This window comes from Acipenser ruthenus, chromosome 1, assembly GCF_902713425.1.
Source record: "Acipenser ruthenus chromosome 1, fAciRut3.2 maternal haplotype, whole genome shotgun sequence".
NCBI classification, from domain to species: Eukaryota; Metazoa; Chordata; class Actinopteri; order Acipenseriformes; family Acipenseridae; genus Acipenser; species Acipenser ruthenus.
Window position 1 is genome coordinate 83,947,363 of NC_081189.1, and position 15,614 is coordinate 83,962,976.

General features: G+C 38.1%; 1 protein-coding gene across 2 annotated transcripts in view; it reads left to right on the top strand.

Annotated features, from left to right (window-relative positions):
* LOC117421526 (follistatin-related protein 5-like) overlaps positions 1-15,614 on the top strand; it is a 239,073-nt gene that overhangs the window by 139,275 nt on the left and 84,184 nt on the right. For both annotated transcript variants that reach the window (XM_034036037.3, XM_059031278.1), the window contains exon 7: positions 12,150-12,316. In XM_034036037.3, the coding sequence (XP_033891928.3) occupies positions 12,150-12,316 (167 nt within the window). The remainder of the gene's footprint in view (positions 1-12,149; positions 12,317-15,614) is intronic.

The window sequence follows — 15,614 nt, forward strand, 5'->3', positions numbered from 1 at the left end:
ACTGAGACATTCGATTTTTGCAAAAAGGGATTCGAAGATGAAAATGGATTTGGGTAATATCGAGAACCGGGTAACCTGGATACCCGAGTTCCCTATGTCCTCCCTAATATGTGTGTGTGTGTGTGTGTGTGTGTGTGTGTGTGTGTGTGTGCAATAAGGCCCGGCTGGGTGTCCATATACGTCAAATATACGGACGCCTCAGGGCGTTGTGAGGCACGATGGCAAGATGGCTACCAATACTTAGTTTAAATTCTGTGAGGCAGCGCAGCTGTGGGTCGTGTTGTGGTTTTCATGTAGCTGTGTGGGAGTATGTCCTGGAGCTGTCTATCTGAGCTAAACCATTTAATAAGATGGCGTCCATTTGCCTGCTGTTCCAACGATTCAATAAAAATAGCAGTTTTCACTGATTTAAACTGCACCCTGTGCCGTCTCCATTTCTTCCTGCTGCAGACCAGATATGCTGCCACTACAATATATAGCAGATTGTTAAGTATCTGGAATGTGAATTGAATGCATTGATTACTAGATTACTATTTCTAGTAATCAGATAATGGTGTTAAATGACAATGAATACTGGATGCATTTAATAGATCTAATGAGTCCTGCTTTCAATATGCTCTGATGAAGACAGCATGTCAAAATGTGTCAGCATACCTTTTTTCAGTGGAAGTTGCTGTCTTTTCTCTTCGGCGGTGGCAACATCTAAGAAGTGTTTCCTCTCTCTCTCTCTCTCTCTCTCTCTCTCTCTCTCTCTCTATATATATATATATATATATATATATATATATATATATATATATAGAATGTGTGTGCAAAAGTATGTATGTTTAATGAAAGTGTCATTCATATCAACTACATTTTCTTCACATTAAAAATGTGTTTGTTACACATAAATAAAATACATTAAATTATTTCTTAAGTTTGCAATATCAACCCTGTTTTGGAATCGAACCCAAGACATGCTTCTAATGCAGACGCTGTAGCTTTCACGTCACAAAGTGTGTACTTCCATTTCACAACATTTGCAAGTAGTATAGCAGTAAAGCAGTACAGTTTTTAACAAGTAAAGAGACTAACAAGATTTTGTAAATAATGATTATGTATTATCCCGATTGTACTGAACATTTTCATCTAATTTTGCAAACTATCATAATAAGCTTGATCCATTGATTTAGTATATTGTAACATTTTCATGTTTAGGAAGTAGTACTCAGGGAGACGGTGTTAAATTCTCAAAATGCTCTGCAACCCCCATAAACAACAACACACATTCTCCCCATTCATTCACACACTGCCCCTTCCCATGCTAACGGCATGACCCGTTCCCTTTACAATACATGTAACATATATAAAAGACAGACGAGACAAACTGAACAAACAACAAGTCCTGCAACAAAGCAATTGTCCGGGTTGTTACAATATATTTTTTAATTTGAGAATAAAAATATATGAAAGCATGATAAGCTTTATGTACAAAAATCTTCACTAATATACAATTGAACAAGAACTGTTGAGTATTTATTTTCGTTTCATACAGTATTAAATGGCAGTGTTTATATAACAGTGAAAAATAAATAAATATCAAGACCACAAACAGCATTACTCTCATTAACCAGTATCGAGAGAGGAAACCGTACTTCCTTGCGCCAATAGGGACCACAATAAGCGTTACACTGACAGGAAACCAAAACATTTCAGAATCTCAGAATGAGAATGATGATGATGATGATAATGAATATGGATGATGAAGATGACTCGAAAAATCTCCAAAATAAGTCCTGAGAATTCTTAGCTGGCTGACTTCATCTTTCAATGTTTGTCTCAACTAATCTTGTAGCACTGAGATGACACAACATGTTTGCAAACTGAAGGTTATAGGTTCAAATCCCACATATACCAGACTTTTTTTTGTATTTATATGCAAATGTTCCATTTTAAAACAAAAATAAATAATTTAATATAAATGATTTGACGTCACAATAAGTGCGTTCACTAGTATATTTCCATTTTGACAAAACATGTTCATTGTCATTAAACTCGGATGTCCTGTAATATACAGTACATATCATGGGTACAAGTGCCTGGGGTCTGCAAAAAAATACGTTGGGAGAAAAAGGAGAAGGACATTTTTACCTTACTTGGTGACTTATTTCTCTTACTGTATGACAGGTATTGACTTTACCTTTGAAAACACACAGCTGGATACTGCCGTCAAGGGTAGCTAACCCTTGCCAGCTGTCTCTCCAGGCTGTCGCAAGGTCTTTCCCTTGTTGCCAGCTGCACTATTCACGACAGTCACTGGACGTATCCAGATCTTCATGATTTCCATTACATGAGAGTAGGTGTTACAACTGCTAATCTGAACTCGGCTCTCACCAAGATAAGCACCAACTAAGACATAGCTTTACAGTAAACTAATGTGATCCATCAGCACTAGAGAGTGACATGAAGACGGGATTCCCGCGGGACCCACAGGATTCCTGCGGTACGGGAAAAAAATTGTGTTAAATTTTGCGGGATGGGATGGTACAGGAGTGAAGCTCACGGTAACGGGCGGGACCGGGAAATAAAAAAAAAAGGAAACCTCTCAGGACGGGCAATAACAAGATTTAAGCTTCCGGTAATGGGAAGGAACGTGACTACTCTGCCAGTGTTTTTTTTACTCTTTAAAGTCCCAAGAGTCTATAACCAGGGCCAGATTAATGCATGGGACTTTAGGGGCTGCAGCCCAGGGCCTCAGATTTTGAGGGGCCCCCAAAAAATATATATATATAATTTATAATACAATATCTAAAAAAATAATATGTAGCGTGTGACTGTATGGATCAGAACAACAGGTCTGTTTTACCAAGCTGTATTGCATTGGAGGAGCAGCGACTGCCTGATCATATGACTTGACCTGTGATCAAGTCACGTGACACTTTTATCAGGTGTGCTGTGGCGGGAACGTGACGCAGATCAGAACCTGTAAATGTCCAACGAAGCAGCACTTAGGAAGTATGAGAGCGATGCTGAAAAGCAGAAACACACCAAGTACAGCGTCATTGCGAGGAAGATGTTAAACAAAACACCAACTCTGACACGCTATTTTAATACAATACCAACAAATGTATGTAAAGGTAAGAGGGCTTTGGATAATACATTGGAGAGAAATCAACAGGAAGAAACAACCTAGGTTTATATGGATTACAGTGGGGCAATCGCCATGGAAAAGTCTCACCTTTTTCTCAATCTATTTTGGTAGTAGTTTTGGGTTGTGTGTGTTTCCATGTAGTTTTCTTTTAGACTGAGCAATTCTCGTTCCAAATGCAAATAAACTAATTCATATTAAAATACCGGAGGCTATGTTTGTACTGATATCGTACAACTTTCTTAAACCAGGTTTCCATGTAGTTTTCAGATTGTTTTAAAACACAGCCTGCCTCATTTGGTCCCCCAAAAAACAAAAATAAATAAATAAATAATAATAATAATAAAAATATGTCGTTCCTGTGTGTGCAGCTCTGCTGATTCTGCCGACACAAATAATAATATCAACATTACATACGAAAGCGCTGTGTACTATCTTTGTATTATTTGCTAAACATTTTTTGACTGCATATATATTTACTGCAAACCTATTATACACATACATATTCGTAAGCGATAAGGACAACACATTTCCAGATAACCTGCTATTACGACAAAAGAGTCTGCAGTTTGCATTTCCCATTTTGTATTTGAAACTGCCAGTAACTAATGCTGTGGCCATTACTCATTTTCAGAACTGGAGCTAATTCAAACATTGAATCAGGTAAAATATGGATCAGCTAAGACTGAATAATTTGACATCAATGCTAATCGAGTGTGGCATGGAACTTGACTGTTACCATAAACATACAAAATAATATTAACAGGTCTCATTTGAACATATAATCACTGTAATTTTACCAAATTATGTTTAATTGAGCTACAATTAATAAAATAATACCCGGAAATACACAGAGGGCGATCTCCATTTCCTGGTTTGGGGCCAGGAGACTGTGACATCACAGAGGGATACCTGCAGGCTCCTTGCATCTGCCAGTATGGCTGACAGTAGCCTAATTTTATCAGTTTCAGACACCTCTTATGAATGCTAATTATGTAGTGATGGATCTGATGTAGAGAAAGAGAAAACAGGGATTGTCTCCCGTATCAATTTGAGCCGTATGCCTCTGAATCAGAAGGGTCAAACTCGGAAAGAGACTCTAACACCAACGCGGACGGACCAGAGGGACAGCAGATGTTCACAGAGAATCAGCGTCTTGGCAACATGGAATAGAATATAGGGTATATAGAGAGGGGCCGGAATAACATCTGCCCTGGATGGCCCAGTAACCTCGTCGTCTTGGTCATACTGCGTACCGAACCCTTTGATTGGTGTTTGATACCAGCTGAGCTTTGTCCCACCAGACCCCTTTCTATTCCTTAAGGATATTATCTTCAAGTATTGCTCATCCTTGTTAGACAGCTTTTTGGGTCTTCCAGTCCTGGGTTTGTCAATTACAGATGATTTTTCTCTGTAATTGTTGATTATGCTTCCGATACCACACCTTGAAAATCAAGTGATGCGAGCTATTTCACTCAATGTTTTTCCTTCTTTATGCAAAAACACAATTCTATGGCGATCTTCTACTGAAATTTTAGCCATTTTGTTTTAAGCTAACAGTTAATCCTAATAGATCTGAATTCTGCAGTACGAAAAGTGGGCCTTTAGCATGGGTGCACAGGTGATGCAGTGTTTAGTAACAACAGTCCAACAACAGTTCAATTGTGAAAACAAAGTTTTATTAATGGCTTAAATAATAATACTGGCTATACACAGCGATGTGGAAAGCCAGTCAAAACCATGGGGTTCAATCCCGAAATAATAATAACACACAGTTTAAAACACCTACACGATCACCAGTCCAACAGTGAGTGCTCCGGGTGCAAGTGGTGTTGTGAATACACGAAACAGTGATAACAGCGGTGCAGTGCAGTCCGGGTTTGATGTAGGCTAAACAGCGACAGCTCCTGAATATTTAGCCATCTACAATGACAAATAACAACAGTTAAATACACAGACAAGACAACACTAAACACTCACAGTTTCTTTTTTTCCTCCCGGTCGTTTTGTAACCATAACAGAGGAACAGATTGCTTTGCCACATCCCCTGATATACCTTCAGTCCCGCCCCCTTCGGTAGCGAGTGCAGTCACGTATCCTCCAGTCCATGACTGACACATCACCTACCGCATTAAGGCGATGACTTCTGGTACTGTGACTCAGACCCCTTTCTGGATGACCAACTTCCAACTGACCCTGGAATGAACTGCCAAACCATCCAGTTCGGGCCACATTGTTCCTGTTATACCATGCCCTCACAGGTCAGGAGGGAGATTGTTGACTCGGATTCATTCGCTCTCTGTCACTGTCATCAATTAGATTTGATTGGTAAATGTGATGGATTTGCTACTGCTACACATCATATTAGCTGCTCATGTATAGTTTACTTCAAGTTGTTGGGATCACTGGTTTTTAAAGATTCTGATCAATGTGCATTAAAGACTGCTAAATGACAAGCTTGGTTTCTTCTCACCCAAACTAAGCTGTATTAATAACAGTCAAAGTTGTTATAGTCGTAGCAAACACTAGTGGAGGCTTTGAGTAAATTGATAATGCTCATAATATCCATATATTGTAACTCCTGAATGTGTCTAAGACTTTTGCACAGCAGTGTATATATAACAATTATAAAAATATAACATATGGGCTGCAGTGCATTTCGAGAACATATTTAATCTTGTGGTTTATGATATCACATAACCCCTTGATTAAATATTTTCTCGTAATGCACTGCAGCCCATACATGTATGACATGCAATTCTGACTTAATTCAATATTATACAGTATATTACAATTTATACATGTATACATAGTTCTTACTTTGCCCTACTTAGGGTTTTCATTAAGACTGGTATTTTCATGTCTCCAGGAGCAGAACAAATTGATGCAGTAAGACCAATACTCATTACACAAGAGAAAAATTAAAAGCACACAGATTCTGTAATGATTGAAAAAAAATATTTTAAAAGAAAGACCCCATTTTAATCAATTTAATTTTAAAATGATTTTAAAGCAAGACCCAATTTTCAGAAAAGAACGTGTAACATTTGCAACAATCTGGGCAAGATGCATTTTATAATGCGTGTACTTATCTACAAAAAGCACCATATCAAGCAAGGAGGTTTTGATATGTGTATTCAATTTCATAATAATCAAAAGCTTTCTTGCTGTCCTTTAAATGATTTGACAATCAGTTTGTTGCTACAGTAATCATTGCTGTCTGGTCACTTTAGTTTAATTATTTAAGAGAACTAAAAGGCAGACAACTGTAGAATGAAAATTAAGAAATATGTTATGATGTGAATAAGGTGAAACTTTATATTATTATTATTATTATTATTATTATTATTATTATTATTATTATTATTATTATTTATTGCTTAGCAGACACCCTTACCCAGGGACAGTTGTATACAAAAAATACATATCAATAATTACAGTACAATTAAGAGCAAGATACAAAATACAATGACTTCAGTCCTAATAAGAGCAAATACAAAACACAGTACGATTTTGGTATCAGAGCAGTTAAAGAGCAGATAACAGTGTTGATAGTTACATCAGTGTTAGATACGACTGCAAGTGAAATAGAAAATACTACAGCTTGGGTTAAGTGTAGGATTAAATACAGTAAAATAGTGAGCAGTTAAGTGCAAGTTAAAGTGCATTAAAGGCAGAGTGCTATATTGTCCAGAAGGGAAGAGTTGAGTTTTACAGGTATTGTTTGAAGAGATGTGCCTTGAGGAGGTGCCGGAAGGTGGTCAGGGACTGGGCAGTCCTGACATCCGTAGGAAGGTCATTCCACCACTGCAGGGCGAGGGTGGAGAAGGAGTGGGCTCTGGAGGCAGGGCAGCGTAGTGGAGGTACAGCCAGTCTTCTACTGCTTTGTGGAGGTGTAGGGAGAGATGTAGGTCTTGGGGTAGCTGGATGCAGTCTGGTCAAGGCTTCGGTAGGTGAGTACAAGAGTCTTGAACTGGATGCGAGCGGTGATCAGGAGCCAGTGGAGTGAACGGAGCAGTAGAGTAGCGTGGGAGAAGCGAGGCAGAGAGAACACCAGGCGAACAGCGTTCTGGATGAGCTGGAACGGACGGGTGGCGGACACAGGGAGGCCGGCCAGGAGGGAGTTGCAGTGGTCTAGACGGGAGAGTACCAGGGCCTGGACGTGGAGTTGCATGGAGTAGTTGGTGAGGAAGGGTCAGATTCTTTGTATGTTGCTCAGGAAGAATTAGCAGGTGCGTGTTAGAGTGGAGATGTGCTGGGAGTAGGAGAGGCAGGGGTCCAGGGTTACTCCAAGGTTCTTGGCTGAGGAGGAGGGAGACAGCGTGGTAGATTCCAGAGGAATGGAGATAGAGAGATCAGAGGAGGGGGAAGATGAGGAGGGGAAAATGCTGTTCAATGTGATTTCCATTTCTTCAGATACAGCACCCATTCCTCGCAAAATGTTGTAAACAACTGATCAGAGTATTATTATTGCAGAGGCTTTCATGGAATTCCATATCTCTAGCAATAAGCTCTTGAAGCTGCAGCGGCATTGCTCTTGTTGGTATACAGTAATACAGGAGAAGCTACAGAGCTTATTCACTGCTCCAAGGTCAGCATGGTGTCTGTGTGGGACATGTCTAACCTGTTAGCGAATCCTATAGCACAGATGTTTGCTCCCCCCTACGCATCACAGTGAATGTTGTGAAAATGCTGTACAGTATGTAGCAAACAGTATGTTCCAACTGTACCTACCAAGGGTTAGTGCACGGTGACTACTATGTTTTCTACATAATTTTTGCTATAACTCCCCTGTGCATGATGCTACCCTTGTGTATCATCTGTAGGTAAAGCAAAACCCAGGACTTGCAAAATGTCCTTTCTGCACTAAAATTCAGCTTAAGCAGCTTATTCAAGTGTGTGGCAGGATACAGACCATGAAGGACATTATTCTGAAAACAGTGAAAGCTAGTTGGTATTTGCAAACAAAAACAAAAAAAAAATGTCAATGACGGATTGTGGTGGAGTGTCCCGCCCCTATATATTTATTTATTATTATTTATATTTTTGTTTACGGCGCAGTTAAAAGCGCCGCGTATTTGTTATTTGTTATTTATAATGTGTGGCTGATCAGCTACTGATTATTTAACTAGCTGACAGTCACGCATCCTTACCAAACGTGTGCAGACTGCGGCCGAGGGGTAATAAGATAATTAACAGATAATTAACCCCTCGGCCAGAGTATAAGAACCTGCAGCTGTCTGTGCTGCGAGAAGGGTGTACAGAGGAGAGTACGGGGAGCGGAGAGAGCGAGCGAGGAGAGAGAAAACAAATTTAAAAAACCAAACAACAAAACAACTGCTAGAACTTTATTTGTTTGGCCAACAAGCCTTTTTATTTAGTTTTGTTGTTTGTTTAAATCTGTTGTTTTTGTTTAATTATTTAATAAAATACGCTGACCGCAGTTGCGTTCAGTTTCACCCGCCCATTCATTATTTTGGTTCAGTTACTTCCTGGTCCGTGACGTCACCACAACTCACCACTGCAAGCCATCCTGCCACATGGATCCAGCCTCATCAGTGATTAAATGGATCTTGAATTGATTATGCTTCTTCATTCCAATAATACATGTACACAAGTTGTGCACATAGAAGTAAATAAGTAAATGTGGTCTAATGTTTTGAGAAGAAAACTTGACTAAATCCCATCACAGCCATTGACACGTTGTGAACAAGTCACATGACCTACGTTAATGTTTCTGTGTCTTCCAGCCGTAAAATTGTGTAAAAGCAGTATCCTGCTAGAATTGAGAAATTGCTTTTCAGTGAGACTATGTTGGATAAACACTTATATAAATAAATACTAATATAAATGGGAATGTCTGGGGTTACCACTGCAAGTAAAAATAGTGTCAGTTTTAGAAAAAAAGTTGACACCAAATGAGAAACTGAGGACATAGATACATCCATTTAAAATAAATGTGGTCTTAAATTACCTAATTTAAAATATGATTTGTGGTTATTTTTATGAAGGGAGACCATTTTTTGTCTCCTCATTCAAAAATAGGGATTCTTATTCATCCTGTCACAGTGGTAAGTTTCAGTTTGAACTAATCTTCACCAAACATTTGGTTATAATCTGATAAACTCTCGATTCTATACAAACACTTTTAATCTTTCAAGTACTGTACAATTATTAAGTGACTATGAGGACCCTCTGTATGTGTGTGCACTGGTTTATATTTCCAAGGACAGAACATTGCTTGCTAGTACTTGTATTTTGAAAATATACCAAATTCCATGATGAGAATGACTTGTTAAGGACAATGACAATACTGATATGGTAATGTTTCTTTTTAATGAAACTACCAGTGATAAAAATGACTTGTGTAAAAATGACATACACTCCCTTATACAAAAAATGCTAATACAGCAACCAGATCTGAAGCTTCAGAACCTAGTTGAAAGAGCAGACGGCTGCATTGATGGTATAGTTTTTGATTTGAGTGCCATCTGTCTATTCCATGACACCATTCATTAAGCAAGCCCCATGTAGCACAGTTCTTCTGACGCAAAAGGTGTTTCACCAATTACTGCAGTAAAAAAAGAACTTCTTGAATAATTAATTATCAGGTCAATATGTTACAAGAGTACACTATATATAGTGGAACTATATAAAGCCATTGTTGTTCTTAATGATAAAGATTGTTCTTAACATTAACAGTTTAAAATACTGTAGTGGCAGACTAAGGCGTGCTCCAGCGGGGAAGAAGAAGAGGCAGACAACAGCGTGAAGTTCCAAAAGCAGTAAAAACTGCTGTATTTATTATTGTACACCCTTCTAAAAGCATAACTCCGCCCATTCTTTCACCCATTGGCACAATCACAACTCAGTACCCCATTGGTTGTAGTAGGCACCCAATTGGTCTCAATAATCTTCACACACATACACAGGCTGCGTCCCAAACCGCACCCTTGCTCACTCGTTACCTTCCCTTGAGGGGCACAAGTACTGTGTTCACCATCTTAAGGGTTATCCCAATTCCTTAGGGAGAGTGAAGGGTGTTGAAGGGTGTTGACAGTTGACTTCTGCGGAAGAGTTTTTGTGCTGAAGTCCCAGAACTCTTTGCGTTAAAGGCGGAGACAAGTGGGAACAATTTGCAAATATGGCAGACGCGGCTGCACATAAATGTAATGTAACTGTAGTTGGCTAGGAAATTGTAGATATTGTTAAGTTATTTAACAAGCAAATTATATGTGAAATGTATTTTGTATTGAGTCACTTAGCTAATAAAATTAATCTTTTTAAATCTATGATCACAATTTAAATATATGATTAGAAAGTACAGCGAAAACTCATTTCAGTACATATCAATTGTTGGAATTAATTATCAATTCATTAATTAATTAACTAGATAGGTAGCTACAAAACTAGCAGATGATACAAGCGAGCAATATATTTCAAAATTATTATTATATTTTTTAAGAAATACAGGGACAGAGGAAGAGACCCTAAAACTGATCCAGCTGCGTGCGGCAAATGATGTACGCTTCACGGGGAAAAGAAACACAGCGAAACTGGGCTGGGAGTGACATTTGAAACTTTTATGTAGCCTGCACACTTAACATTTCCATTATATGTTTTTGCAGTGATTAACAAATTAGTGTAGAACTGTCACAAAGACGGCCGGAGTGGGTGGCGTCAGACCAGAAGCAGGGAGTAAACAGACAGAGACTTGGGGTTTTGGTGGAGCTGAGCGAATGGTTTCGATCAGCATTTAATAAAACAGCACAGAAAATAAAAGGTTTGAACAATGGAATACAAAACAGGACACGGCACTTGACGCCAAAATAAACACACAGACAAAACGACTGACACTTAACAAACGGTGCACGGAGACAAACAAACACGGTGAGAACAAACACTTATATTTACGATCTTTCGCTTTTAATTACTCCTCTCTCTCTCACCCGTTCTCCTCTTCCGAACACCCAACCCTGAGTGCAAGAAATGTGCGTCTATATATACTATTGTGCTGGGATTCAATTACTAATTAATTATTCACTTGAATCCCAGCACGTGAATTAATTCTGTGCAACCCCGTGCTCACATATTACATTTAACCAGCACGTGAAGTGATTTGTGCTCTCCTCGTGCCTAAATACAAATCTACACTTTCTAAATACACGTGAAACACAGACCCGTTTATATCCCGTGTACCAATCTATACACCGACATTTACACACGCAACATACACACAAATGCACACAGGGACGGGGCACATTGCCACAAGAACCTTTAGCCATTTCGTAGTGATACTGAATATAAAGCAAAATAAATGACGGATTTAAAGTAAAATAGATCTTATTATTTAAAATATTAGTTAAAACCAACTAAAAAAACGTAAATATTAGGCTACATTATGAAGTACATGTTCGTAAGATGTGGCAAAAATTTCTATTTTATTAACCAATATCAAAGTTTTTCAAAGTTTAAAAATAACCTCAGTAGTGCAATAGCGCAGCGAAGACGTCTCCTACTTGCCAAAATCCTTGCCACAGCCATTCTTCCAAGCTACAATCTGACAACAAAAGATTGCGTAGCTTCTTGCTCAGTCAAAGGTAAAGGCACTGAATGATATGCTGAACTGTGTCCCAACCATTTAACACTTTTAGCTCTCCCCTACACCGTACTCCCTCGCTCAGTAAAACTGTACACTTGTCGAAGGGTGTAGGGTGCAAGGGAATGGTTTGGGACGCAGCCACACAGGCAGCATACAAGCAGGCTAAGAAACACAGAAGATGAGAGAGAGACAGCTGGTAGAACTAGTGCCACACACATTCACTCACTGACAGGGAACAAAAGTACAATTTAAACATGACCACAGATAGCAAAGTCCCATCCCCTTCCCCAGTTCATAACACAGTATATTTTACATGGGTCCCTCGCAGCAGCTGCCCAGGCGCTACAATATGTACAATGAAATACAAAATAAATACATATCATCATACTAAGTAAACTTGCAATTTTCTTCCCACAGAAGTGCTTCAGCTGAGTCTGCAGGAAGACCAGAAAATGATCATCACCACAGCAACAGTTGGACAGAGTGTGGTCCTGACATGTGCCATTCAGGGAACTCAGAGGCCCCCAATCTTATGGAAGCGCAACAACGTGGAGCTAAGTACCTTGGATCTAGAAGATATAAATGTAAGTAGCCAGCATTCAGTAATTAAAGCTTTGATTAACTTTATAACTTTCCTGCTGATGAAGGGGCTATCCTACAAATGCAAGAGTCAATTCAAATATCTAAAATAGTAGAGACACTGGTTAATGTATGACATAACAAAAAATAGTTTAATAATTATATATTTATAACTTGGATAGAGAGGCTTATGTTCCTTGGTAGTTGGACATTGTCAACTACCCATCTGCCAATGGCCATATAATTTAGTTCTGAATAAACAAAATTCTGCATTTTATTCACTCTGTAATAACAGGGTGTACAGATGTAGGTGGAAACACATACTGTACAATATGTGGTTTGTATGATTCTTTTTTTTTTATTATTCCAGCTGGATGTACAGTACATTCGTCCGAATCATAATGTTTTAATTGGTTCTCTCAGGACACAGTTAACATTAATTTAACAGGGTGCTATTCATACAATATTTCAGTTAGAATGCTAAGAGGGATGCTTATGTTTAACCCTATACTGCGGGTTTTCTGTGCATTTGCAAGGCAGTTAAATCGAATGCTTTAAGTTTTTTTTCCCCTCATATTTGAATCATTGGCTTGGTTTGTATGCACTTGAAAATCAACTCTACAGTCATGACTGTGTGACGTTGTCACGCGAATACATCGTGAAACAGCAAACGGACATCCTTTGACTTTCAGGGCAGGGTCAATCGCTTTCTCACGATAAAAATAGCTGTAAAAACCCATGTAAACCGGAGCAGGAATGGTGCTTGTGGCTCATGAGGTTTCAGCAGTCAAGATCCCGTTTTTCTGACTTAATATCATGTAATCTCCAGCAGAAACACCATACAAAAGATAGACACCCCCCAAACACATACACACACACACTGTATATTTATGGACTACTTCAACACTAGAACCGCCGCGGTTATGCTCATACCTAAACTGCCGGTACATTTTAAACACCATCAATATTAAAATGAAAGACAAACTATCGGATACAACTCAGAAGTTTTATTCAAGCACATTATGTCAAACATCTGCACAGCCGAAACGCTGTATTTAAATGAACGATTAAACATAAAAGGGTTTATTTTCTAATTTACCACATATAAAGCACTACTTCAAAAAATGAAAAACGATAATAAAATAAACATGTGTTTTAAACAGGTATATGCACATACAAAACTGTAAAAACAAAAGTAGTTTTTAATCTAAAATGAAAATAACATATGATTTATCTAGCGTGTGTGTCACTTGCAGCACAGAATCCAGATTGAGCTGCTGCAGCCTGCTGCTTTACAGTTTTCTGACCGAAATGTTTCAGCTGAAGCGCTGTGGCTAGCTTCAAGATGAAATCTCTCCTACCGTGTACACAACTAAGGAACTGATGGTTGCCAGGTCCAGTAGATATAAAAACAGACTTGTGTGTGTATACTGTATATATATATTATATTAGGGCTGTAAGGGTTTAAACGTTTAAACGGTAAACATGGATTAAAAATATTTTCGTTTAAAATTTGTATTATACATTTACATGCAACTTAACAGTAAAATATATTATTAAAATTATTTTTGCATATTTTCCGCAAAGATATGTTTCCCTTTCTATGGTTTTCCCCTTTAAGGAAACCTGACCTGTTCTTCCATGTGATCACTCTAACTACGTCTTGCATACATCAAGGACAGACCAGCATTGCCTTTTTTCAGGTCTTATAGGGTTCTATGGAATCCGTGTTAACGAGAACACGGGTGGCATCACGGAATCAAAAGAATATTAACGAGGAATTAAGTGCTGTACGAAAAAAAATGCATTTGGCAGTAAAGCATTACCCTTGAGATTTACATATTTGAAGGGAAAACGTGAAACTAATTGTCAGTACAGGCAGTGGCGTAACTTTGGTTTCAAAAGTGGGGGAATGGGTGGCGTTTCTGTAGCTGGGTTAGAAATGAGGCGGGGTATTCTGTAAGGGATAAACAACGAGAAGGGCTGAGAGTGAAAATAATTCACCGTTCCAGTGTGTTAAATAAATGCAATCATGGAAAATAAATAGAAACCTTTTGAAGGATTTAAATAATTAGACAACATTGCAGACTATTTTTAACGTCTGTATTACAACACAAAAAGTACCTCACACAGACTGCTATTACAGCAGTCACTTTGAACAATACGATCCCAATGTTCACACAGAGAAGATTTATGGTAGTGAAACCATGGGCATAGCAGTAATATAGAATTGATCAAGTTTCAAAACTAAAAGTTATGAAACATGCCTATCTATTTGCTTTGGAGCGCCCCACACTGCACTAAAAAAAAATACAACCCATTTTTAAAGTTAACAATACTATTTTTCAATACAATTAGATAAAACAATACTTCATCCAATGAAGACGAATGCAATAAAATAAAATGGGAGTCAGAACAAAATAACACGAATTCCATAGGGCTCTAGTCTTAGTACTGTACATTATTTCAGTAAAGTGAATAGCCTGTGTGATTAAGGCACTTCACGGCTCCATTCACTCCACAGTAAAACACTGTAACACATTGGAAAAGAAAAACATGTAGCTACTATTTATTTATTTATTTATTTATATAAAGAACGGCGAATAAGATGTCTGTTACAAAGTGCTTACAACTTTTTATTTGTCCATATTTTATTGTGTGTATTCAACATGACATCTGCAATTACAGAACAGCTTTTAATTATTCAAGCGAGCTGAACCGCGAAGCCGTGAAAGAGAGGGACGCTGGGAAATGAAGTCTTTATTTTTTCACGTGAATGTGCATGCGCCGTTGTGAAGGGGAGCGAGGCTGGGAACTAGTATTGTATTAGATGGCTTTGATTTTTAATGAAAAAAAAATAAAGGTTTTTGGTTCTGGACATGTTTTGTTTCCTGCCAACAATATACAAGTGAATGAAAGTAAAAATGTAGTCTTGTCACTGTGTTTTAAGTTTAATTTAAATAGAGTTGTTTTTTTAATGTTTTTTTGATGTTGGATACACATGCTTTTTATGGAGATTCTGGAGAAATGGTACGTTGTAAAATCAACTATGAATGTTTCTTTATGCTATTAAAATAGATTACGTTTTAGTGCTAACTTACAGTCATCCTTTATGCTTTTATGTTTACCATTGTTTGTCTTTAAGTGGATCTATATGGTATGCGCTTTGAATAACAAACTAAGGTTAAAATATGACTTAAAATATTGGAAGTAAAATATAAAAATATGAAATGAGTGAAACATTAAATTCATGGCCGTTTAAACGGTTAAACGACCGGATTAACAATGGGTTTAAACGTGTGG